Source organism: Carex rostrata, chromosome 11, assembly GCF_964058835.1.
Source record: "Carex rostrata chromosome 11, lpCarRost1.2, whole genome shotgun sequence".
Taxonomy (NCBI): Eukaryota; Viridiplantae; Streptophyta; class Magnoliopsida; order Poales; family Cyperaceae; genus Carex; species Carex rostrata.
In genome coordinates, this window is record NC_135928.1 from 10,644,724 (window position 1) to 10,672,179 (window position 27,456).

General features: G+C 35.9%; 3 protein-coding genes across 3 annotated transcripts; all 3 read left to right on the forward strand.

Annotated features, from left to right (window-relative positions):
- Nucleotides 1–1,602, forward strand: LOC144561420 (putative serine/threonine-protein kinase-like protein CCR3). The gene has a single exon (XM_078310383.1). The coding sequence runs from the start codon at nucleotides 1–3 to the stop codon at nucleotides 1,447–1,449; it is 1,449 nt and encodes a 482-aa protein (XP_078166509.1). The 3' UTR covers nucleotides 1,450–1,602.
- Nucleotides 1,603–11,100: 9,498 nt separating this feature from the next.
- On the forward strand, nucleotides 11,101–13,023 carry LOC144562350 (putative F-box protein At2g16290). The gene is made up of 2 exons (XM_078311563.1): nucleotides 11,101–11,221; nucleotides 11,822–13,023. The coding sequence occupies exon 2, from the start codon at nucleotides 11,880–11,882 to the stop codon at nucleotides 12,930–12,932; it is 1,053 nt and encodes a 350-aa protein (XP_078167689.1). The 5' UTR covers nucleotides 11,101–11,221; nucleotides 11,822–11,879; the 3' UTR covers nucleotides 12,933–13,023.
- An 8,753-nt stretch (nucleotides 13,024–21,776) lies between these two features.
- Nucleotides 21,777–22,818, forward strand: LOC144561421 (putative F-box protein At1g44080). Its single transcript, XM_078310384.1, has 2 exons — nucleotides 21,777–22,085; nucleotides 22,195–22,818. Exons 1-2 carry the CDS (start codon nucleotides 21,777–21,779, stop codon nucleotides 22,816–22,818), a joined length of 933 nt encoding a protein of 310 aa, XP_078166510.1.
- The last annotated feature ends 4,638 nt before the right edge of the window (nucleotides 22,819–27,456 follow it).

Consider the following 27,456-nt stretch of genomic DNA (forward strand, 5'->3'; position numbering starts at 1 on the left):
ATGGCTCCTTCGATATTGCTTCTCCTTCCTGCTCTGTTCTTCTCTCTTGTACTCGTGATGGTCCCCACCTCTACCACACTAGCAATCAGACAAGCAAGATCAGATGAGAATGGAAGAAACCGGTCAGCCGTTACCCTATCCCTGTCAAGAATCCTGCCCGTTGTTTGTGTCCCAGATGACACCTTTTGTTCTTGCGGGGTTTATCCCGACTCAGGGGATTTGTGCGGTGGGTTAGGGGTTATTTGCATGAGGTCCGATTCCGACTCCGACACAGGTACAACAGACTCTTACCAATTTTCTGCAATAATCGAAATACTGCGTGCTCTGTCAAAGACAATATGGGAAATGCTCGGCAAAGGGTGGCTTGTTTATGTCATTTTTGGTATAGTATTTGCGATAGTCGGTACATATGGTATGTACATCTGTATGAAATGGTTGAAGTTACGCTGGTTTGGAGTACAGGCGAGCAGTTCATCGCCTCAACAAGAAACTGACTTGGTTGTTCCCATCAACCCCCCTGCGCCGCCTTCCTTCCCAGACTTGGACAATGTGGAGGAATTTAGCTTCAATGAGTTAAAGAATGCAACTTTTAATTTCTCAGTGTATTTTCAGATTGGTGCCGGGAGTTCTAGTGTAGTGTACCGTGCCCGGCTTTCTGATGGCCGGAAGGTGGCAGTGAAGCGCTGTAACACCACAGGTTCACATCGGGAGGCAGTATTTAAAGCGGAGGTGGAAACACTAGCCAAGGCCCGGCATATGAATGTGGTGAGTCTTATCGGTTATTGCACAGAAAACAATGAGCGGATTTGTGTCTTTGAATACATGGGAAACAAAGATCTGGTAGAAAACCTTCACCCAAGAATGTGGCAAATGAGGACCCGGCTTTGCACTTCTTGGAAATTGAGAATTAAGGTTCTGCTTGATGCAGCAAGAGGAATCGAATACCTGCACCGGTATTGCGAACCCCAAATCATACACGGTGATATCAAGTCAGCAAACATACTGCTAGATGAAAAATGGGTTGCCAAAATCTCAGATTTCGGGTTTTCTGTGTTTGGGCCTGAACCAGGGAGTGACCGTGTTGATGTTGACACGGTGAGTGGGACAACCGGGTACGTGGACCCAGATTGCTATGGTGATGCCCCATTTGTAAGTCAAAGAACCGACGTGTATAGCTTTGGGGTGGTAATGTTGGAGATGGTTACTGGCCGAATGGCATATAATGCAGCTGATAACAAACACTTGACCACTTTGGCAGCTCCGAGAATTGCCGCAGGAAAGTTTAGGCAACTGAGGGATAAAAGGCTATCTATGCCACCGGAACGCGAGATGGAGGCCGTAGAGATGGTGGCGCGGCTCGCACAACAATGCATGTCACCTGGTTTAGAAAGACCGAATATGAGCGTCGTTGTAACAGAGCTTGAAAGTGCAGTTGCACGGTTTGATTAGCAAGAGGCTACCACCAATTAGATATACCAAATGATTTGTACCACTAAAATTTTCATCATTTTTTGAATGATTTGTATGTATGGTTTGAATAAGAATCTGTTGAAAGCTATAAGCTTTAATTTCTTTGTCTAAGCAACTTTGCTAATTGAGATGTTTGTGGTGCTCAAGCTTCTAAATTCTTTATTATCTATTTTAGGTAATCAGGTTTTTGTGTTGTACATAACACAGGAAATAATCATAATTTAACCCAATTTTGTATAGCACTATAATTTATTTTTTTTGAGAAAAAGTAGGGATCAGGTTCCAATTTTAATATATTGATAAAGTTAAATTGGGTTTGTAACATACAGAAAAGGAACTTAAAATGTGTTCAAAACATTTGAGCTGTTGAAAAACAAAGAATATTAATAATAGTACTGGTAAATGCTAAATAGGGAAACAAAACTGAAATCAGAAAACATTGCAGGACTTGCTGGTAAAATTCAACTTTGTGCTTGAGTGCTGTATCTTAGTTGCAGCATGATTTCTTCCATCAGCTCTTGTATCCGTTTATGTTGCCCCCGAAAAATTCTCGAATATCTCTCTCCAAGTGATGAACTCCGCAATTAGTACACTGTTCCCCTCTCCTCTTTTGTGTACCTGGTCTGGTACACAGCTTGTACCACATCTGATGCTGCATTTGGCAGCCTAGTCCCTAGAGTTTCATTTATTGTTCTGTACACCCCTTGCGTGTATGTACAGTTACTAAATAAGTGTCGAACATATTCAGAATTAACTCTGCACATGTAAACCAAGTTCTAGCCTTTTTTCGTTAAATTTTCAATCGTCAGAAGCATTGTAACTTCTAGCAATTGCAAAAATCTAAAATCATATGAAAAATTTGCAATATAATAACCTAAAAGGCTAATCCATTCACTCTCAGTCAATATGTTTGTCTGTCAGGCATTACCAGTTTTACACCAAAATGATTAACATTGATTAACAAATATGAACAGACATCGACACATACAAACGCAATTTAAATTCATTCTAGAAGATTTTTATAAATATTATTTGTTTTGTCTGTTTATTTAAGTACGGATAAATTAAGTTACATTTATCTCTGCGTTATGATTAAATGTCTCAAGTATTCAATTAAAATTTGAATGATTTATTATGGAACGGCAATGATACTGATGATTGTACCAGTACCACTGAAGGTAGCTTCTGAATATTTCCTTCTATAAATTTGGGTTTACTGGATGAATGGCCCAAAATATTATAGTTAAGACTAATAGGCTGTAGTTAATAGGTTCATGCTCTAATTTAATGAAGGAACCCTATTTTTCAATTGAGCTCAAAAATAATTTCTGGGTTTTCAATCCTATAGTAAATATATACTGAGTATGAACACAATTTCTGGGCTTAAAGCTGTCGCAAATTGTTCACACTTTCTAAACCACGATCTGCAATTTTTTTTTGTTCATAAACTTACGCCCAATAATGTCCCAATTATTTATACTTGCGGCAATGTAATTTAACGTAATTTAGCTTATTTGCGTGTAATTTAGCGCAATTTAGTATTTTTTTTTAAATATTTTAAAAAATAAAAGAAAAAACAAATTCATAAAAGACGTGAGACAAATTTACTACTAGTGTCTATATGTAAAACATTAATTCCTTAAACACTAAACATCTCTAAAAAAATTTGAAAACAACCCCACTCTAAAAATGTTAGGTATGGAATTAGACCGAAAAAATATAAAAATTATAATAAACCACCCCACTATGGGCTGGTTAGGTATGGAAGTGGACCGTCGTATAGTGGGGCGGTCAGAGTATTTTTCAAATTTTTTGAAAATCGAGAGTATTTTTGTTATTTTTTATTTTTTATGGTATTTAAAAAAAAATCAAGGAGATCTACATGGAGGTTGGTAGTATTTTAATTAATTTATATAAAAAAAATATTGATGTCCGGATATCCGGACCCCTTAGTCCCACAAGGGATAAGGAAAAGCATTAGAGATTTTTATATATAAGATTCTACCTTAGAGGTTTGAAGGAGATTGACAGTAAAGAAAGCCGGGAGAAGAGTGAGCTTCAGGATGGATATTATTGGATATCTATCTTGGAGCTCGCTCTTCTCCCAGCACTCTCTACTGTCAACCTCCTTTTTGTTTTATTTGATAGCAAAATAATTTATAATAGAATTGGATATCCATTATGTTCCACTGGTCTTCGTTGCCTGCAACTTTTCACAAGCTTTCCGAAAAGTGGTCATTTGCTGAAATCGGATACTCGAGCGCCGTTTTATGATCGTTTAAAGTTTCATAAAATTAATAATTGAAAATAATATATGAAATAACTTGAGACATTTTATTCAAAATGTATGAAATATTTAAAGACCAAATGTTATTTTATGGACAGATTAACAAGACAATAAAGTTAATATGTGATTAACAATCAAGTTAATGTATGAAAGTCTAATTAATCGACTAAAATATGTATAGTGTTAATTTAAGTTTTAAAATATCAGAAATTTATATAACCCGAAAATGGAAAATTAATATATTGTAGTAAACAAGATCAATTTGGAATAGTATACATCAATTTATATTCAAAGAAGAAATAATAATTATATGTGAGATTAAATTATAAAATCTGGAAACTTGAAGGTTTAAATTGAAAAAAAAAGTACGACACTAATGAAATAATTAGAAAATTTTGGATGTCTCAAACCGTGAAATTATTATATATTTTGAATCGTCGTTTTTCACCTTCTAAGTGAAGACATCGTCTCTCTCTCAGTGTAATTTAGCATAATTCAGCATATTTGCACGTAATTTACCACAATTTAGTATTTTTTTAACAAATATTTTAAAAATAAATTCATAAAAGTAGTGAGACAAATTTACTACTAGTGTTTATATGTAAAACATTAATTCCTTACACACTAAATATTTCTAAAAAAAAAATTCAAAATCTCCCCACTCTGAAAATGTTAGGTATGAAATTGGACCGAAAAATTATAAGAATTATAATAAACCACCCCACTGTGGGGTGGTTAGGTATGGAAGTGGACCGTCGTACAGTGGGGCGGTCAAGGTATTTTTCGAAATTTTTGAAAATCGAGAGTATTTTTGTTATTTTTTTTATGGTATTTATAAAAATCAGGGAGATCTAAATAGAGGTTGGTAGTATTTTAATTAATTTATATAAAAAAAAATATTAGAGATTTTTATATATAAAATTATACCTTAGAGGTATGAAGGAGATATATTGACAGGCAAAATTATATTTATACGAATCGCCGACTGCTACACCACTTTAACCATAACTTGCATTCTTCCACAATTTTATCACATAATACTTTTGTCGGCAAAGCCCGACCTCCAAACACAACCTGATTCCTCTGCTTCCAAATGCACCATATATATTTTGCCAAAAACCATGTTGCCCATACCTTATTCTCAACACCACCTGAAGTTGAACGAAACTGTGACCATGATCCATCCCATATTCCCATGTCTCTTGAACAGATTGACCTCTATGTGTCAACTTCATCCCCGTTAAAGTAGCTATATATGCTCTGCCACACCTCTATCGCATAAGAATAGAGAAGAAAAAGTTGCTGGACCTTGTCAAGCATAATGTAATAATTAACCTTTACAGGAAGCTTTTTCATGTCTGGAGTGATATATATATTGGATGATTATTTTGTTGTTTAATTTTTTAGTGCTCAACTATTTTATAATTGAGCATATAATTGTTGCTTTCTCATGTTTGGAGTAGTATATATGTTGATATATTTTTTTATGATTATTTTGTTAATTATTTTTTAGTACTAAGCTCTTTTAATTTATAATTGAGAATATAGTTCTGCACATAGTTAGGAAATATGTTGTTGGACAAAATTTGTATATATAGATATTGCATGTGAATTATTGTTGCATTATAATACCTCCATTTATTTGGGATTTTTACCCGGCAAGTTGTATAAGATTGAAAAGTTGAAAAGTTGATCAACTAAATTATGAGGAGGGTTCCAATGCCTCATTTTTTTTATAACTCATCATACCTCATATTTTATATCTTTATTTTCTTCATATTCAAAGTCTAAATTGTCGATCCGAACCGTTCAACATAATATCCATACTAAAATGTGGTTAGGGATGAAATTTTATAATTTTTGAAATTTTTTTACTATTTTTTAAGAAGGGTAGAAAATCACTGTTTTTTGAACGGTTCAAAAACAGTGATTTTGTAGCTATCTTAAAAAATAGCAAAAAAATTTCAAAAAATATAAAATTTCATCTCCATGCATATTTTAGTATAAATATTTTGTTGAACGGTTAGGATCGACAATTTGGGATTTGAAAACGAAAATATAAAATATGAGGTATGAAAAAAATGAGGCATTGGAACTCTCCTCAAATTAGATATACCAATACTTTAGAAATCTCGAATGCAAAATAATACGATATTTCATATACATAAGATAACCATTTTGAAATAAGAGGTGTAGAGATAAAAAAAAAATTCAATTTAAATTGTGTAGCTCAGAATAATATCTCATGTAGATGAGAAAAGAGAAAAAATTATATGTTGTGATTTTTTATACTGCTATATATATAACAAAATGTAGTTTCTTAATTCTTATAACTGTTATTATTTTTGTAGAGATAAAATAATATTAACTGAATCAATAAAACATTTACATGCACATAATGGTCCAGTATTTCCATGAGCCTTTACTATAAAATTATATAAATTTAATAACTAAAACATTTCCAATGGTAGCTCATGAAAATAATGTCTCACTACTTCCAACTTATTTCCATGCGCATAGGGTGAGTATTTTCATGGGCTATCAATAAAATATAATATTTGATCTGTTTGGCGGGTCATAGTCATGCAAAAGTATTTCCAAGGGCGGATAAGAAACATTTCCATGCGCCGGAATTTTCATGCGCTACTAGTTCCATGAGTCTGCCGTTGAAAATTGTTAAGTGTGTCTGAAAAGACGATTTTATTTCCAACCGCCTTTCCTCCCCTGAAAATAGCATAGGTTGCGCATGGAAAAAAATAGAAATTCTAGTAGTGATATACTAATATCACAATGTTCTTTTGTAAGTAAGAATCATAGGAACAAAAAAACTAGCATCACAATATTCTCTTAACCTTGCAATTAATATAAGAGCCTGATTGGCGCAGGAATGGATGATGAAGATTCTATTAACTGGGATGGGATGAGATTCAGGGGCGGAACTTATTTAAATAGGGTGGTTAATTTATAAAATGTAATATGTAAAAAAACAAAAATAGTGTAGTTAGTGAAAATTGAACTTATGGTCTTGTACATACCAACTAGAACTCAGACTATTGAACTACCAGCATACATTTGTTATTTTATAAGGGGGACTAGATTATATATAAGTTCAAACAACTAAAAAATTTAATTAAATTTTAATATACATAATTAAGAATTTTAAAATTATAGGGTGGCTTAGCACCTCTTGACATATACGTAGCTCCGCCTCTGATGAGATTGAATAATATATATGTTGTGTGTTGGTTTGTTTTGTAGTTTGCTTAGTGCTCTGCTCTTGTTTGGTATAGATATTTTTTCAGTTAGTTTTTGGTGGGTTTTTGTAATTAGTATGATGCATAGACTAATGTAAGAACTATCCAAGTTCTGACATAACATTAGATCAAATTAAGAGAAAATAATCAAAGAGCCTGGTTTGTTTTAGTGGATGTGAGCACATAGAAAATGATGACAGTATGCAAAACTCTAAATTTAACCCCATGCACTAATTTTAGGCGTTTTAAATCCTTTATATATAGGCCAACAATCTCCAATCAGAACCTCAACCAAATCCAAGGAAGCTAATAATTAACTCTTTCATTCTCTTACAATTTCAATACACCATGTCAAACGAGCAGATCTTCAGCTCCGGCAAGACCACGGGCAAGGCCGAGGTGAGTTCCTTCACCGAGCAAAATAAGTACTATACAATTGCTTTATAAATTTTGATTTCTGTTATCCCCTTGATTTTATGCAGGAGAAGGCAAGCGGGTTTATGAACAGTGCAACTGAATCCGTTAAGCAGGTCTAAAATACCCTTCTTTTAGGCTTGTTTACAATTTTTAAGATCCTTATAGATCCATTTTTTTTACTTCTCCAAACATGCATTTTGATTTATATCCATCAAAAAAGAAATGTGGTCTCACCATTTAACCAACCAAGGTTAATGAATATATATATTGCAGACTGGAAGCAGTGCAAGGGACATGGCCTCTGGTGCAGCAACAAATGTTAAGAACACTGCAACTGGTGCAGCTGATGCTGTGAAGAACACAACAGTAGGCGCTGTCGATGCTGTCAAGAGCACCACTGCGGGTGCGGTCGGCAATGTGAAGAGCACACTCGGCATGAACAAATGAGAGCTCCAAGCACTGAATCAGGAAACTCGATCAATATGCAAAAATAAAATTTAAGTCCAGGGCTGTTGCTTTTTTTTCTTGTTTAAATGCATTTCCTGTTTTGAATTGGTTCGTCAGTTTTGTTCATTGGATTTTTTTTTTGTTTTTTGTTTTTGTTTGTTTAGCATTTGATGAAATTTGTAGGCCTTGGCCATCCATTTAGTAAGAAATTTTGTTTGTCAATTCATCTCAAAGTATTTCACTGGATTAGTGGATTTGTACCGCTGCTTTATTTACAATGAAATAATTTTCTTAAAATAGGTTTAAACTGCAAATAAATTTGTACTATAGTCAAACGAGCAAATTCATCATTACATGCCACTTGGTATGGTCAACTTCCACATAAAAAAAATCATTTAATTATTCATATTATAGGTAGCTTGTAATTTCCAATTGATCTCACTGATTTGGTTTGGACATGAAACATATATATAAAAAGGAGTCCACATTGTCTGCATTAACTCAAAAGAGTATTTTTGAGTTAACATATCTGAGCTGTTTGATTTTAAATAGAGCTAATTCAATCACAATTTATAATTCAAGAGGCTCTTTAATATTAGTGTGGATTTATACCGTACAAATTTTAAAGCGGATTGAACGGTCCAGATGCATTAATTCAAAATATTATTTTTTAAGTTAATGCAGATGATACAAATTTTATAAAAGAGATTGCATCATCTGCATTAACTCAAAAGAGCATCTTTGTAGTTAACGTCTTAAATTTTATAAACAGAGTCAATTCGACCACAGTCTAATGTGTGCTGCCTGATGTCATCCAATGTTAAGAAAAGAGCCCAAATTTAGAATATGTCTTAGGAGGAACCAGATGACCGAGTAATATATTGGAACAAAGAAATCACAAGATACCAACAAACAAAATCAAATATTAAATAACAAATAACATTCTTTAAATAATATAAAAAAAATAAAAAATAGAGACATTATCAATAATCAATCAATTCAAAAATTCTTTAAATAATATTAAAAAAATAGAAAGTAATCAGAACAAATCAGAAAGATGATACAATTGCCTGTGTCAAGTACGTGTCTAAATAAATTTAGACTTCTGCACGTAAAAATACATTAAAGATGCATAGAATCAGAATATTTGATCGGAGGACTGAAATTTAATCTGAAATTTCATTTTTAATCAAAGCCGTTAAATGGATCAGCATATCTATATGCTTAATATAAGAATGAAGATATACGTACTGGTAGATGGAATTTGAATTGAAGTCTTCATGATCATAAAGTGAAATTCTAATTACTATTAGTATTTCATTAGTGAGACTGAATAATAAAAAAAATTGTAAAAAAACAAAATTTAATTAAATTTTAATATACATAATTCGATTGCCGTAACTTCAGTGTTTGATCGTGTTTTGTTCAATTATTGTTTTAAATTCCAAACAAGAATTGCGAATTGCGAATTGTTAATTGTTAATTTCTTTAATTCCTAAAATAATGGATTTATATCTAAAATTGAAAAATTCGTAATATGTTTACCCTAAAATTAAGGAAATGAATATGGTAATTTGTGATTGTCTTGTAATTATTATTCTATAATTGATAGTTACTGCGCTGTTTATGATAAGAATATATATTTATTTTTTTATTCTTTCTTCACGAAAATCACTCCTTACCATTGAATTCAAAATTTGACAATTACGCCATTATTCCCTTGCCATTTTCTCCTGTTTAATTTAACCACAATTTGATTGTGGAGAATGAAAATTGAATTTAAAATACATTTTTTTTAATAAAATGTTCTAATAATTGTCATAATCGTCACACAAAAAAAACCAGTCCAGAGTAGTTTAGCTATCACAATTTTTTTTATAAATTTAACCCACCATCTAACCGTTAATTTCCTCCAACTGGGGTCATAATTGTCATTTCATAACGTCGTAATAAATTTTCAGATTTTAAAATGTTTGTGTAATAAATAAATCAGGAGCTGGACCGGTTTCTGGAATTTCATCGCATCGATTTCCTACAAAATTATTCTCCAAATTTTTTTTTTTGAGCAAAAAATAGGGGTCTGACCCCATTGGCATATTGATTTGAAAAGTTTTTTTAATTAGGTTTTACACAACAAAAACCTAACAAAAAAAAAACAATGTTTTTCGTTTTTTTAGTAATCTCCAATTTAAGTTTGATTAAATAATAAAATTTGGATTGCAGTCGTTGTTCTTTGAATTCTAAATAATTACTTATAAAGTTTACTAATAATCAAAGTTAATTTTCTTGAATTCCGATGAACATTAAAATCTTCTAGAGTCAACATGTTACCATGAATGATATTTCTTGATATTATATTCTTTGAAATTTTAATATTTTATAAATTGATCTATAAATAGAGTGAAAATGGAGCAGATAAATCACATCCATATCTTTTTATTTTTCGGATACGGATACGGATATGGGTCAGATATCAGTTGGATACGGATCAGATCTGATATTTATTAAAATAATATAAAAATACTAAAGTTCATAATTTTTTATTTAAATATAATTGTGAATAACATAAAATTTTCATAATATTTATTAAAACATATAATACATATCTACGATTCGGATACAGATAATCAAAACGTAAAATTATATCATATCCATATCCACACGGTATTCGAATATCTGATATCCATATTATCCATGTCATTTTCACCCCTATCTATAGAACTAATTAAAAAATATATATATAAATGTGCATATAAATGAGACATTTTTCAAAGAAAAAAAAAACAGTGGAATCATTTCTACTATCTGACAGTGTTGTAAAACATTCGTTTAAACTGATTAAATCGTCACGAATTTTTTAATTTATTGGTTGATTATTTTCAATTATTCTTGATTAATCACTTGATGGTACTTGTCTGTTCGATAACCGCATTAATCACTTGGCGGTATCTGTCCGTCTGATTAATCAACTTGTCCATTCGCATACCGTTATTTACAACACTGCTATTTGATAGAACTATATTCGATCAAACAAGTGTATGGCTCTCATATTATTAGTGAGAATGAGAAAAGATAGCTTCTTATTACCGATGAATTGATGAGGATTGCAAATGCGATTCATCATTGATCAAATAAAACAACAGACCCGACCCGATATCTCATTATGTATAGATCCGAACTCCGGTGTACGCGGTCCATGTCCACAACCCAAATTCTTGCACCGCGGGAAAATAAAAAGCCCTAATCCTCTTCCCTCGTTTCTCCTGCAGCATGAGCAGGGTGGGAACCATTGGTGAGTTTTTAGGAGACGCAAAATGGCCATAAAATCCTAGTAACCAAAATTGAGGTATATTTTTCATGTTTCTCATATATTTTAAGGTACTTTATTATGCTTCATACTTCGAATTTACAACAAGTAACCGCACCATGAAATTTCCCGGCCTTTTGGGTCATTTATACGTTATAAAATAAGTAAAGTTTGCAATTTCTGTGCTATTGAGTTCGATTTTGCTTCCTTACCAAAAACATTTGGGTATAGTATTGGATTCTTTTATGGGTTTTTTCTTTACGTACTAATTCAAATTTCAAAATTCTGTAACAAATCTGATGAATCGTTGATTCTTGTTCTATGTCGCCAGCAATGCTTTTGTGTTGAAAATTATAAAATTTAGAATTCATTTGGCACAAGATCAAAATATGAAGATATTAGCACAAGGAATGAATGACAATAAATTTTTTATTGTTCGTCAACTTGATTTTATACAAAATGAACTCTAATTTTACAGTTTTAACAGATGCATTTCTCTTGAAATATTGACTTATAAAATGTCAGTGGCTCAAGATTTCTAATATAGAATTTAGAATTTTCTAATTATGAGCTTTAAGCAAGGTTCCTTTTCATTCGTGCTAACATTGCAATTGTTTCACTTTATGACATTGTTGTCAGGAATTTGTTCTAGGCCCCAAATACCAGCATCAACAATTCATATAAAATCAAAGTCACAATGAATCCTAGCACGAAAAATTCACATGTTGACTGGGCAGAGCTAGACGCCAATATACTCCACATCATTTGCATAAAGCTTGTGCTAATCTTTGATTTCATCCATTTCCGTGCTGTGTGCAAGCGGTGGCGCTCGGCCACCACTCCATCAGACCTACCTCTTCAATTCCCTCTGCTCCTTGAGAGCCATGATGGCAGACGCGACACTAAGCTAGATGTGTTCTCCCTACAGACCCATAAAATTTACACCCTTGATGTCCCTCAAATCCGTGGTAAGTACTTGGCTGGACCATCGCATGGTTACCTACTGGCATATAGATCTGGAAAAACCCCATCTCCTTGTCTCTTGAATCCGTTCACCGGTTCTCAGCTTCACCTCCGTTTGACAAAATATAATTTCTTCAATCCTGTTCATCTTGGGCCCAAACCAACTAGAGAAGTTGGTGACGCAATCATCTATATGGTGGGGCCAGAAGTAAAACCTAACGGCAATGCCACCCATTATGTTGGTTATTGGGATTCTGAAAAGAAGAAATGGACCACAGTTGAGGTGCCCTATGGTAAGGCCATGGCATACTACAAGGAAAGGTTATACCTCTATGATCATAAAACACACGTCATCAATATTTCCACTGGAGAGGTATTATCAGATATACGGTCTCCAGCCGGTGTGTATTTTTCCGACTTGATTGTGACACCAGGTGGTTTGCTGGGAGTTGATCGCCTCTTTCCCTTTAATAGTGGTGGGAAGCGCATGGAGAACTGTTGTTTTGAGGTTTACCGGCTTGAAGATGAAGATGAAAAGCCCCATTGGATGAAGCTGAGCAATATCGGCGATTTAATGATCTTCATCGACTCTAATAACGGCTTCTGTTTGTCTGCTTCTGATTTTGATGGGTTCAAAGGGAACTGCATCTATTTTCTGAGATCAAATGATAAGACTGGCCGTAATAGTAGGTCTTATGTCGGGAGATATGACTTGGGCGAAAACAGATCTGAAGTGGTGGCTTGTACTAGGTCAGGTGATGTATGGATTGTGCCTAGTTTATGCTAATGTTTTATTGCGTTAACAAGTAGACTAAAGGAAGTTGTGGAATTTGTTGGTTAGGGCTTTTGTTTTTCTTCTTTTTAGATCCTTTGTTTTGGTGGCGATGATAGCGACCTTGAATGACTTGCTGTTTGTTGTTTTCATTATCTTTTGGCACTAATCTTGTATCAATTTCTATGCTATATCATGTTTGCTTTTGCGAACATAACCTTTTGTTTTGCATTTGACAGAAGTCTCATTGCATCAATTGTTCTAGTCATACCTTTGTTATTTAATCAGAGGTGTTTGGAACTTCCGTTCTATAAGTTCATGAATAATGAGTTAACTAGGCTTCCAAATTTAAATAAACGGAAAAAAAATATCTTTGATAATTTGTTATTGACGAAGCCAGTGGAGTTGTGTTATCTCACTTATCGCACTCTAGCAATTTTTTTATAATGGGTATCTCATTGCAACTGATGACGGTTTGTTTGCTGTGGAACCCTCTTTTCTTTAGATTGACATGAAGAAGTGCCATTTTGAGGTGTACCGGCTTGAGAATTATCCCCAGAATTCTCATTGGACCAAATTGAGTGGAAAGTAAGAGTGAGTCTATGGTACTATGCATATGACGATTTGTTACCGTGCTACGGTTCTATATTCGATTTTTCAAATACTAACGGTCGATCCAAACCGTTCATCTTGTTCTCCATATTAATATGTGTTTGGAGACCAAATTTTACATTTTTTGAAATTTTTTTAGATTTATTGAAAATCACTGTTTTTGGATGGTCCAGAATTTTCAGATCAAGTGATTTTCTAAATATCTAAAAAAATAGTAAACAATTTTCAAAAAATGTAAAATTTGGTCTCCAAACACATATTAATATGGAGAACAATATGAACGGTTCGGATCGACCGTTAGGATTTGAAAACTCAAATATAGAGCCATAGCACGGTAACAACCCGTGATATGCATAGTACCATAGACTCACTCCGAAAGTAATAACGGTACAATATTGCTGCACGTATATTGTTCTGAATTATTGCACATAGTGATGCAAGTAAATTATGACAGAGGTGCCAACAATAAAAGATCCTATTTTTTTAGTATATGTTTAAAATTGGATATATTGCCGGCCTAAGAAGATTCATACGTTCCTAATATATACACATTATATATGTTTCGGGGACAAAATTACTTGTTAAATTTTTTTTGAAAAAATGCTGAAAATTTATGATTGTATTTTAACCAATTAGCACTAAATGAACATTGTGGAGAACCTTCTTTCATAAATTAAAATGTATTTGATCAGACAGCCACATAAAATGAATTACATCAGCTATTCGGATCCTTCTATTCGGATCGGATAGTCATCCACATAAAATGAATTACTCACACAGCTATTCGGATTTGATCAAAAAGTAAAAAATTTCAAAAAATATAAAATTTGGTCTCTAAGCAAATTTTAACGTAGATATCATATTGAGCAGTTCGGATCCTCTATTTAAACTTTAAAATTGAAGATAAAAATGTTGGTGTACGATTGAAGCATGAAGTAATCGGGCATTTGAGCCCTCCTCGTATATGTTTATGTGATTATATAAACAATTTGCTATATATTTCTTCCAGTAGGTACCATAAGTTATCGTCTGCATACAAACTTCTAGCCAATATTAAACATATAAATTTTCGAATAAATTTATACCGTTTTTAATAATTTGAATTTATCGTTTGAATTGATCAATTCGATAAATTTTAGAATTAAGTTGTTTAAGAAACTTGGCGAGCTCAATAACACCTTAGCAATTATCCAAATCCGGTCTACGTGGACCATGTCCACAACCCGAATTCTTATACCGCGTGAAAATAAAACTGATTTTTTTATTAATAGAAAATAAATAAATAAAATATCGTTAAACGGAATGGTTTAAATGCAGGAGTAAACCGGGATGATTTATCCCATTAGACGGGTGATTTTAATCCATTCCATTTGTCTCCACTAATCAAATTAACTGAACAGAACAGCAAAACTAGGGACGGTAAATTCAATCCCGTCCGACGGTGAAAAAAAAGAAATCCAAACGTTGAAAACTGTCCCATTCTAGAAGCGGAAAGAGGGACGGTGAGAAATCATGGTACAGTGGATCCGGATGCTTGACACGTGGAACTGTTTATGTTTGCATATTGCTCTGGCAGAGAGCGTATCCTCTGCGGAGGTTTTCCTGCGGTGGGCAGCGGTGGTTTTGATCTGGTCCGTTCGTTTCGGATCGGACGGGCTGGATTACGGGTTCACCAAATTTTGAGTTTTTTTAAAATTCGGGCAAGATCTGATCTGGTCCGTCCGATCCGAAACAAACGGACCAGATCAAAACCACCGCTGCCCACCGCAGGAAAACCTCCGCAGAGGATAAGCTCTCTGGCATATAAGGGATGTATCAGCTGATGAAACTTGAAACGTGAAGCTCTCCAAGATATCTATCAGGTATCAGCTAATCCCCCTTCCTCGTGTCCCCTGCAACAGGGCGGGAACAATAGGTGAGCTTTTTGGATTGAGACGCCAAAAGGCCATAAAACCCTAGTAACCAAAATTGAGGTACATTTTTCTCATCTCTCGTATATTTAAGTCAGTTCATCATGCTTCGTACTTGGAATTTGATGAATCTTCCCGGCCTTCTGGTTTTGGGTCGTTTATGCATCATAAAATAAGTAAAGTTCGCAATTTCTATGCTATTGAGTTCGATTCTGCTTCCTTAGTTAAACATTTGGATATGGTCCTGAATTCCTTAGACATGTTTGGTTAGATTGAGAATAGGCTATTTTTGGGGTTAGATTATTCAGAATGGCATATACCATGTTTGGTTAGATTAGAATAGCTAGAATAGAGAATCCATACTTTTTGGCTTATTAAAACAGGCTATTGTTAAGGGTTTTGAGATTTGGCTATTCTAATAAGATAGACAATTGTTATACTTGATTTGGCTATTTTAGCTATTATTGTTTTACAACCAAACATACTTATGGTATTATGTACTATATCCATCATGCAACCATCGGTTCATTCTTTACTTTCCATTTTTATAATAACCATCTATTTTTCAGCATAGACATCTGTGTATGTTAAAAAAATGTTTATTTTCTGTATGCACATTTGACCAGTCACCATAGCTTATTGAAGTACACTGACAAATCCTATTCGAGTTTAAAGTGTTTTGGGATCATTATTTGTCAACGTTTCTCTTGGATTTATTAAACAATATAGAGATGTTATGTTATTAAACAAGAGTTTGTGTGCCACATCATGACATTTTTTTTCTTACTAATTCATATTTCAAAATTTTATAACAAATCTGATGAATCGTTGATTCTTGTTCTATGTCACTAGCAATGCTTTTGTTTTGAAAATTAGGAAATTTAGAATTTGTTTGGCACAAGGTCAAGAGATGAAGATAATAACACAAGGAATGAATGACAATAAATTTGGGTAATATTTGGGTAATATTTGGGTGCAGCTTCATAACCTTCCGGTTTCGGTAATATTTCCGGAGTCACCTCTCACTCAGATCTTCAACCTAAGCACATCGGTTTCGGTAATATTTGGGTGCAGCTTCATAACCTTCCGGTCAACTGTCTTACGGAGGAGGGTATAGACATAGTAGCATCGGAGTTGGGTACTCCGGTTACACCACCAGTAGAAGGGTTCGTGAACGGAAAGCGGTTTATCAAGGTCAAGGTAATGCTATCTCTCACTGCACCTTTGAAAGACCATGTCAGCTTTACACACCCCACGTTGGGAGATATTAAGGTGTTATGCTCGTATGAAAAAGTTACTCGGGTATGTAGGTTCTGTGGGGTTTTGGGGCATGAGATTTCAGGGTGTCCAGATCACCAAAGATTGACTGTGCTGTCACAAGATCCAAATGTAAGCCTTCCAATTACACGTGGGGAGCTGTTAGCACCAAAAGTTGGGGCCTGGATCACTAACCCAATTCTTGTGCCAAGAGAGAATGATAGAGGGGGGTATAATGCGCCAATGGCCCAGAAAAGACCTTTTATGTATGAGGGGGGCTCGGCACAAGATGCCCAAACAAGCCCTTTTCCTCTCATGGGGTATAGGCAGCAAGTAAGGTCCACTGAAGATGACAGTCCAGTTTCTATTGCAACTAAGAGGCCGAGGCCGGCAGGGCCGATACTGCCGGCACAAGATATATGAGTCTATTGTCGTGGAATTGTCGGGGTAGCGGGGGCACGACAATCTCCACGTTAAATCAATACCTCCGTTGCACAAGGGCAAAATTAGCGTTCATTTCTGAAAGTAGATGTAATGAGAAGATGGCTATCCAAAGAATAAAGTCACTGTCCTTGAGCAATTATGTGGTGGTACCGGCCGAAGGGCAATCAGGGGGATTATGGTTTCTGTGGGATGACGAGTTCAAGGTAGAAGTCATTGAGAAGGATAAAAGTTTAATTGCTGTAGAGATCAAGGAGAAAGGTGCAAAGATGCCTTGGATCTTAGTGGGAGTGTATGGAGACCCGGCAAGGGCAGGGAATCAAAGGTTATGGCAACGATTGGAAGGGTATCTAACGAATGATGAAAAACCGGTGTGCCTAATTGGGGATTTTAATGCGATAGCCTCAGAGTCGGAGAAATGGGGAGGTATTTCACATATGTCAAACCCGAACAAGGCTTTTAAAGATTGGATCAATAGAGTTGGTTTGGTCGATCTCGGGCACAATGGGCCCGCGTATACTTGGTCTAATATGAAGCAAGGAAGGGCTAATATAGCGGAAAGATTAGACCGGGCGTTAGTCAATGTGACATGGGCTATGAATAATAAGGAAGCGGGGGTATTTCACTTGCCGAGATTTAATAGTGATCACCTACCCGTGCTTTTGAAGGTGCATACTACACGACTCAAGGCTAGGAAAAATTTTAGATGTGAAAATTGGTGGCCAATGGTAGAAGGGTTTAGAGGGGTCTGTCAAAGGGCCACTACAAATGTGGAGGGCAAAGGATGGGACCAGGTGCTTTGTGGTTTTAAGAAGGAAGTGAAACAGTGGGTTAAAGTGGCTAAACCACCGACAGTGCAACTCAAAGAAATTGAAGATGAAATGCTAAGATTAAATTCACTGGAGCAATCACAAGTGGTTAGGAGTATGGAGAAAGACCTGCAAGAACAACATACAAAGTGCCTAGCTATGTTGGAAAAATTTTGGCATCAACGCTCTAGAGTGCAGTGGGCCCAGCTAGGAGATCAAAATTCCAGATTTTTTCACGTGTCAACGGTTACAAGAAGAAGGAGAAACGAGATTAAATGTCTAACACTGCCAAATGGGCTCCTCGAAACGGATGAGAAGTCCATTAAGAGAGCCTTCATAAACCACTTTCAAGGCATTTATCAAAAACAGGCCTTGAGGCCTGTGACAGAGGTGTATCCAGCGGCCCTGATATCTGCCCTGCCGAAAATTCCAGACTGGTTCCAACTGCATCTCGACGCTCAACCAACTTCCGAAGAGATTAAACGGGCTCTATTTTTACTGGGCCCGGATAAAGCACCGGGCCCCGATGGGGTCAACGCTAGGCTGCTCCAAGAGAAGTGGGACTATTTCGGCCCGATTATAATTCAGGAAGTAACCAGATTTTTCACCACAACCACTCTCCCAAGTAGTATTGCAAGATCCAATTTGATTTTAATTCCAAAAGTAGAAGACCCAAAAGAAGTTGGTGACTACAGGCCCATCTCCGTTTGCAATGCAATCTATAAAATTGTTTCAAAGGTGCTTGCTATGAGATTGCAGCCAATAATTTCACACTGCATATCAAGAGAGCAGACGGCTTTTATTCCAGGCAGGGAGATCACCGAGAATACAATTCTCCTTAGGGAAATTCTCCACTCTTTTCGATCAAGAAATTACAAAAAAAGAGAATTTTGCCTTAAGGTGGATCTGTCGAAAGCTTTTGACCGTATGGACTGGGTCTACTTGCAATCCTTGTTGCCTCTGTATGGGTTCCCAACCAATTTCTCAAACTGGATAATGGCGTGTATTAAATCGGCAGAGTACTCCGTGGTCGTTAATGGAGTCGGTGACGGTTTCCTCAAACCCAAAAGTGGACTCAGGCAAGGATGTGCGTTATCGCCATATATGTTCATACTGGGCATGGATTTATTGACTAGGCACCTGCAATTTCAGGTGGATAGAGGGGAGATTAAAGGAGTTAAAATTGCAGCCTCGGCCCAGCCAATGGTGAGTTGTGTGTATGCTGATGACTTATTGCTTTTTGGTGCAGCAACGGTGGAAGAAGCACAACATATCAAGCAATCATTGATGCAGTTCTCAAGGGTTTCGGGACAAATTATTGGACCTCAAAAAAGCAGTATATGGTACAGTGCCTTAACGGGTCCAGAACAGATCCGATCGGTATCCGCTATCTTAGAGGTTCCAACTGACAAGCAACCAGGTAGGCATCTAGGGGCCCCAGTCAATCCGGGTCAGGCATCATATGATTTTATTCTGGAGAAATTTTCAAATAAACTCACGGCTTGGAAGGCGAGGCTCTTAACCCCAGCAGGAAGAGTGGTGCTTATTAAATCAGTACTACAGTCCCTTCCTGTGTACTATATGGCCACTGAGAGGCTGCCAAAGAAAGTACTTTCGGCTCTCACAAGCATAATTCGAAGGTTTTTTTGGGGAGCAAATGATAAAGATCGATTCATGGCATATGTGGCATGGGACAAGATAACACAGCCACTTCAGAATGGTGGGCTAGCGATAAGGGATCTGAATGTGGTTAATGAGGCACTCCTGATGAAGGCTCTGTGGAAACTTGCTTCTAACTCAGATGCTCAGTGGGTGAGGTTAGTCCAGGCAAAATACCTACCTCGCTCACATCTTTGGAACTCCAAAAGAACCTACAACTGTTCAATTTTCTGGAAGGGATTGATGAGTCTAAGGGAAAAACTGTGGTCAATGATTCACTTTGAAATTGGAGATGGGGAAACTTGCACAGTGTTTAATCAGCCGTGGGTAGAAGGAGGGGTACCATTACTGCCAAGTAATAGGGAAGCTAGAAATATCAAGGTATGTGAACTCACGGACCATCAATCTGGCAATTGGGACATCAACCGCCTTATACAATTAGTGGGATACTCATGCTGTCTCAAAATCGTGTCTGAGATCAAACCTCCAAATAGCGAAGCAGGACCAGACAGGTTAGTGTTTGACTATGCAGCAAATGGGAATTACTCGGTCAAAGGGGCATACAGGTATCTGATGGCACAATTGAAACCACAGCCTCCAATGAGTGCCGAGCAGAAGCAGTACAATAAAGAGGTGTATTCGATGGTATGGAAGAAAGGGTGGATAGTGCCTAGAGTGAGATTGTTCATTTGGAAGGTTATTTCTAAAGCCCTACCACTTGGAAAAACAATAGCGGACAGAACTTCAAGGGGAGACCCATCGTGTCAGATTTGCGGGCAGGGCCAAGAGGATGCGAACCATATGCTATTTCACTGCCCTTTCGCAAGGGGGTGCTGGTTAACGGGTCCACTACCACTACTCTCTCAATTCCTGCAAGGTTCAACTCAAGAAATTCTACACAAGGTATCCTCGGCAACATCTGATGAGGATTGGACGACAATAGCGAATGTCCTTTGGGCACTATGGAGGTGTAGAAACGACTGTGTGTATGGAGGGAAGGTCCCAAAGAGAGAAGAATTTTTAAAATTTTTGGAGGCAATGCAGAGGGAGGCAGGATTACTCAGAACCGCCTCTAACAAGAAGGGGCCTCAAGTAGAAGTGGTACCGGTACAAGAACTGTTAAGCCATAACGGGTTTAATTGCACCACTGATGGATCCTGGGTAGAAAGGTGCAAAGGGGGAATAGGCTTTGTATTAAAGAAAAACAATGAACTGATTGCGTATAAGGCGGAAAGTGTTATGGCATGGTCCCCCCTCCACTCAGAGGCAATAGCACTTCTAAAGGCAATCCGGTATGTAGGAGAGAAGGGAATCAAAGAGTGTGTTTTTTACACCGATAGTGAGATACTGGTACGAATTTGTGTAGAACTGGGACCGCCTGTCAATGTGGAATGGAGGGTGGCAGATGAAGCATATCAGTTGTGGGAAATCATGAAGAGGAATGAAGGATTCAAATGCTTGAAGATTGACAGAAGCCTCACTGAAGAGGCTGACCATTTGGCAAAGACAGGCAGGGAATTTGCTCTGAATTATGAGGGATTTACTTATCCAATTTTTAGTAGATTCAGGGTAGTGTCTCTGTAATTCTGGGTGGTAAAGTCTAGGTACCGATTCGAATTTTATTTCCTATGTAATGTACCAGTTGACAGTTGGAATGAATACAAAACAGCCTACGGGCGTGATTCAAGCAAAAAAAAAAAAAAACAAAAAAAATGACAATAAATTTTTTATTGTTCAATGAACTCGAATTTTACAATTTTAATAAATGCATTTTTCTGGACATATTGACAAGTAAAAAGTCAGTGATTCAAGATATCTAATCTAGAAATTAAAAAAGGTGCATCATGATGTGGCACAATAAAAATATTATGATTTAATGCCCTCCTGTTTCTCATTCTGAACTCAAAGTTAAGCATCCTGACATGAACCCGTATATCATGGAAAAAAGGTCATCCCCAAAGTATATTAGAACCAGAATGCTGACATAACGGTTTTGCTTTTTGGTCTATATGATGGTGGGACTAACCCAGTAAGCAGCATACAATCCACATCGTATTCTCTTTTTGAATCGCGCTAATGTTGCAAGTGTTTCTCTTTGTGATATTGTTACCAGGAATTTGTTCTAGGCCCCAAACATTAGCAACAATTATTTATATAAAATCGAAGTCACAATGAATCCTAGCAAGGAAAAATCACTGGTTGACTGGACAGAGCTGGACACCAATATACTGCGCATCATCTGTATAAAGCTTGCGCTAATCTTTGATTTCATCAATTTCCGTGCAGTGTGCAAGCAGTGGCGATCAGCCATCACTCCATCAGACCTCCCCCTTCAATTCCCTCTTCTCATTGAAAACCACAGGGGCAGGCTTGACTCTCAGCTAGATGTGTTCTCCCTACAAACCCACAAAATTTATACCCTCGATGTCCCTCAAGTCCGTGGTAAGTACTTAACTGGACCATCACATGGTTACCTACTGGCATATAGATCTAGCAAAACCCCATCTCCTTCTCTCTTGAATCCGTTCACCGGTTCTCAGTTACACCTCCATTTCACAAAATTTAATTTCTTCAGTCCTATTAATCTAGGCCCCAACCCGACCAAAAAAGTTGGTGATGCAATCATCTATATGGGGGGGGCTAGAAGTCAAACCTAATATTGGTTACTGGGATTCTGAGAAGAAGAAATGGAACGCAGTTGAGGTGCCTTATGGTAGGGCCAGGGCATACTACAAGGAAAGGTTATATCTCTATGATCATAAGACACACATAGTCGATATGTCCACCGGAGCTGTATTATCAGATATACTATCTCCAGCTGGTGTGTATTTTGCCGACTTGATTGTGACACCAGGTGGACTGCTGGGAGTTGATCACCTCTTTCCCTTATATGGAGGTGGGCAGCCTGTGGAGAAATGTTGTTTTAAGGTATATCGTCTTGAAGATGAAGATGAAGATGAAGAGCCCCGTTGGATTGAATTGAGTGACATCGGTGATTTAATGATCTTCATCGGCTCTAATAATTGCTTCTGTCTGTCTGCTTCTGACTTTGATGGATTCAAAGGGAACTGCATCTATTTCCTGAGATCAAACAATAAGACTGACCATCATAGTAAGTGTTATGTCGTGAGATATGACTTGGGTGAAAACAGATCTGAAGTGGTGGCCTGTACTAGGTCATGTGGTGACTGGATTGTGCCTAGTTTGTGCTAATGTAATATTGCGTTAACAAATATACTAAAGGAAGTTGTGGAACTTGTCGGTTAGGGCTTTCGTTTTTCTTCTTTTTAGATCCTTTGTTTTGGTGGCGATGATAGCTACATGGAATGACTTGTTGTTTTCATTAATTTTTGGTACTAATCTTGTACCAGTTGCTATGCTATATAGTGTTATATCAGTTGCTATGCTATATCATGTTTGCTTTTGCTTTTGCATTTGGTAGAAATCTCATTGCATCAATTGTTGTAGTCATACCTTTGTTATTTAATCAGAAGTGTTTGGAACTTACTATTCTGTAAGTTCATGAATAATGAGTTAAATAGGCTTTCAAATTTAAATAAACGGAAAATTTTTGTTATATCAAAAAAGGGTCTTTCAAATTTAAATAATGAGTTGTGTTACCTCACTTATTGCGTCCTAGCAATTTTTTTTTATAATGGGTACTCATTGCAACTGATGACGGTTTGCTTTTAAGTTTGATTTAATTCAATTGATTGGTTTTGCTTTTTATTTATTTGCCTATTCATACAAAATTGGAAAAAAAAAAATTCTAAAATAGGTAATGTTTTAATTTTTTGTTTCATGTTAAGAAGAACATTACAATAGAATATAATATATCTGTCAAAGTTGAAACCAGTATTGAATCTAATGTCTAAATTAATTGTTTAATTTGTCCAAATTCAAAAGAAATTTAGAACAGAATATACCGGAACAGCAATAACTTTTACAATATAAATCTTTATCCAACTGGTATGGTTACTATATTCAGATCCAGTGCAATACCTGAATGAGTACAGTGAGACTGGTTTTAATCTGGCACAAATCTCAAAACGGACCCTCTTATATCTAAATAGGTACTGTATTACTTCTGGCTCGGCTATACGTGTAGCGAGCCAGAAGTAATATGGTATCTATTTAGATATAAGAGGGTCCGTTTTGAGACTCAGTTCAGTACCTGACAGATACGGACTCATGGTTACTTAGACAGTATTATCCTATTGCCTGCTTGACTTGCATTACAAGCAGGGACCAAACACAAAAATGATTCTGACAATATATGGTACTGTATTGTAACCCCCTAATGAAGCCGGGTGTTGTTTCAAAGTGAACCCCAACGTAAACTAAACAAAAAGAAACTGTCCTAATTCACCAGCAAAGCACCAAAATATGAACAAAACACCAAAACACCACCTAAAAGATACCAGTCTACACTAAGATGCAATTTCGTGCAGGAATTCTTCTTTATGTGCACTGTAATGAGGTTTTTTGTGGAGCCTATACAAATACAAAATGCATGCTAGTCTATCCTCTTATAAAATGTTGCAAATCAGCCAAAAAAAGGTGAATATATTACCTTCAGTAGAAGAAGGAACTGTATCAACATAGGACCCAGAAAATAGCAGATGGTACGCATTTGTACTGCTCTTAGTTCTCATGTCTGACAATTTCTGATGGAGTTCTGGTATTGCTTTTGGAATATATACAGATGAAAGAATTGTATATCAGATTTATGTGTGATCTAAAAAGCAAGACAGTGCTTCTAAATCACATGACTTTACTGGTTGAGGTAATCAGGTTCCAATTTGAATTCCAAGGTTACCTCGAAAGGATTCCTGTACAGAATTGTCTTTATATACACACACTGTCTCGGAAACTGATGTGTCAAATTTGGTGTGAAAATTAGAGCTTGTCTCCAATAAAGTTATCTCAGTACGAAGTTTTTCATGTGCCTTTTGAGCCTGGCCACTAGAAAATGAAATAAAAGGTAAAAATGGAAGTTTGCACGTCGACCATACTGGATCAACACGTCTACCAAAAGCTCAGTTATGATTCAATCCAAAAGCTCCACCATTACTGAATTCAGAAAAGTTCATATCTTTACTGAATTAGGTCAGCATACAGAATGTTATGCTAAGAAATTAAGCAAATTATGCATTAATTTATACAAAATAATATATCTGAATCTGAGGCTCTTTTTTTTGAATAAAAATGTGGGTCGATCCCCCATTTGTATTGATATCAAGGCTTAGTTATAAGAGAATGGTAACCACCATTTGAAATAAGAAAAAGAGCTCAAACAGTTGAGCCCATGTAAATTTTTGAAGTAAAACATGAAAAGGAAATTAAACACAAAAATTGGGTAAAATTGTAAAAAAAGACATGTAGCTTAGAACTGGTGTCCTGGTGCCCTGTTACTTGAATTCCTTCATCTCCGTATACATCAACTGGTCTGCGACTTCTTGTGCCAGTTGCTGCACCTCTTTGTTCAAATCTCGGAATATTCTTGCCTCTCTCTCCCTCCATAGTACAGATTGCGTAATCAGCAGAATTTCTCTCAACTTTTTACTGTGACTGGTATCCATGATAACATCTGTGTGGTTTACCAGTAACCGATCGGCGCTGTTGTTGTAATCTGTTGTAGCTGCTACCTCTTCATATAGTGCCTTAAAAAATCTACATTGATTAAACATGTGATGTACCGTCTCGGCTTGCCTTTTACATATAACACACCTATTGGGCATAATCCAACCTCTCTTGATTAAATTATCTAGCATGAGTATTGTATTCAATTTCATCAACCACCCAAAGACCTTCATTCTATTGAATCTGAGGCTTGAATGCAAGGAAAAGGATTGGTACAGATTCGACATTCATAAGGCATGTCGACCACATTGGACATTCATCATTATCTTGTTGATGATTTTAATTAATTACAATTAGCTCAGTTAAGCGAAACTCTCACTAAGAACAAGGAAAACTTTTAACAAGTTCATACAATGTAAAGTCCTTTTTTGCGATTTTTCATGTATCTCATAGGACTATATGTAAATTCCAAAACATCTTACAGCATTTTCTGTTATGTTCAACTTGACTTCTTAATTGAAATCCAAAAGCAAAAATAATAATTTAGAATAAAAGTAGGTGACTTACTGCGGCAAGATTTTTTCTCAAGGACTCACTGTGAACCTCGTGTCAGATATTCTATTTCAATAGCTAAATTTGTAGAGAAATCGTTCTGGAAACAAATAAGGAAAAGTAAATTCAATCTGTACACATTGTATTAACCTATTAAACAATGAATTTAATCTATTGAAATCGATTTATTTCACGAGTTATGTATTTACATATTAAACATATAAAATCGAATAAAAATATTAAAATGTTAAAATAGATTTGTATAGCAGCTAGCTCCTTGTTACATCTGCAAATGCAAAAAAAAAAAAAAAAAATCGTAAAACGTTATGTAACGTTTTTCACTGTAAAAACTTGATAAAAATGACAATTTTATGAAGGCTGGATTCAATTAAAACGTCATAACGTTTTCAGAAAACGTTATAACGTTTTATACACTAAATTATGCGTTTTATACACTATTTTCTACGTTTTTCACCAGCTGAATCGTTATAACGATTTACCAAAACGTTATAACGTTTTATGCGACAATGTGAGGGTCTATTTAGCAAAATTCTGTCTCTTTCTCTCTCACTCCATCCCTTCTCCCTGCCTGGTGTGTGTTCCGCCCCAAAGAGAAAAGAGAGAGAGAGATAGCTCCATTATTTCACGAAAGTTCGGGAAATCGAAGGTAGGAACGAGAAATTGGACGTGGATCTCATCTAGCTCTCCCATTTGGTATTCCCTTCTCTCCTCTTCTTCCTCAAAATCCGAATTTCACCATTGTTAGGGTTTTTCGTTTTAAACCCGAGATTTGTGTTTGAATTACTTGTAGACTAGCTCCTTGAGCCTCCTTGGTTGTTTATGTGTCGATTTTTTTCCCGATTTCACCTCGATTTTAGATTCCCATTTCTAGGATTTTTGGTACCAAATCCGAAATTTGGAAATGTTGTTGATCGGTTAGGCTAATCCGACCAAATAGACTTGTAATTGGTAAACCTCTCTCTCAACCTTGACATAGAGCGATTAATTCAATTTTCGACCAAATTAGGGTTTAATTAATTAGCAAATTGAATTGTTACGAGAACCAAAATAGTGAGACGGTAAAGGAATTGTTACCAAATTGGAATTGTGTATGGTCTAGAGGACCCAAACGTGAATATGAGAATTGATAAGAGATGTTAAGTAATTAAGACCAATGAAGAAAGGGTCGACACCAAAATATATGAATTTCGTTAAGGAAAGTATAAAGAGATTAATACAACTCAAGCAAGCACCCAAACAAAGGTTAAACCAAGGGTACATTTAATATAGGTGTAGGCTCGGCCAAGCAAGACTTTGCGGGACATTTCGAGACGTCTGATCCATAACTAAGCGGTACGCTCGTCGTAATCAGGTGCGGGGTTCTTGGACTTGTTTGATGTTTCATTTTCAGAAATTAAATTATCTTTTTCGATTGTCATGTTGTGTGATTGATTGTTGCATACTTGGAATTGTCATGTTGTTTGTTTGATTGTTGCATATTTGTTAGTTGCATAATCGTAATTGTGTGAATTGTTTGCATAACTCAATCTAGTTAAGACTGAATTGTTGTGATATGGTTGATTTGCATATTTGTATGGTTGTCATTTTGATTGTTTTCTTATGAATTGACTATGGATAAAGGTCACCACAAATTGATGATTGTGAAATGATATGTGAATGAAATGACAAGGTTGAGCTGTATCAGCTAACTTTGAG

What these genes read in the sequence shown, in the direction of transcription:
- LOC144561421 (XM_078310384.1), top strand. Translation starts at nt 21,777, where the DNA reads ATGAATCCTAGCAAGGAAAAATCACTGGTTGACTGGACAGAGCTGGAC. An exon ending in CATCACATGGTTACCTACTG is followed by an intron (nt 22,086 to 22,194) that starts GCATATAGATCT and finishes CTATTAATCTAG; the next exon opens with GCCCCAACCCGACCAAAAAA.
- LOC144562350 (XM_078311563.1), top strand. Translation starts at nt 11,880, where the DNA reads ATGAATCCTAGCACGAAAAATTCACATGTTGACTGGGCAGAGCTAGAC.
- LOC144561420 (XM_078310383.1), top strand. Translation starts at nt 1, where the DNA reads ATGGCTCCTTCGATATTGCTTCTCCTTCCTGCTCTGTTCTTCTCTCTT.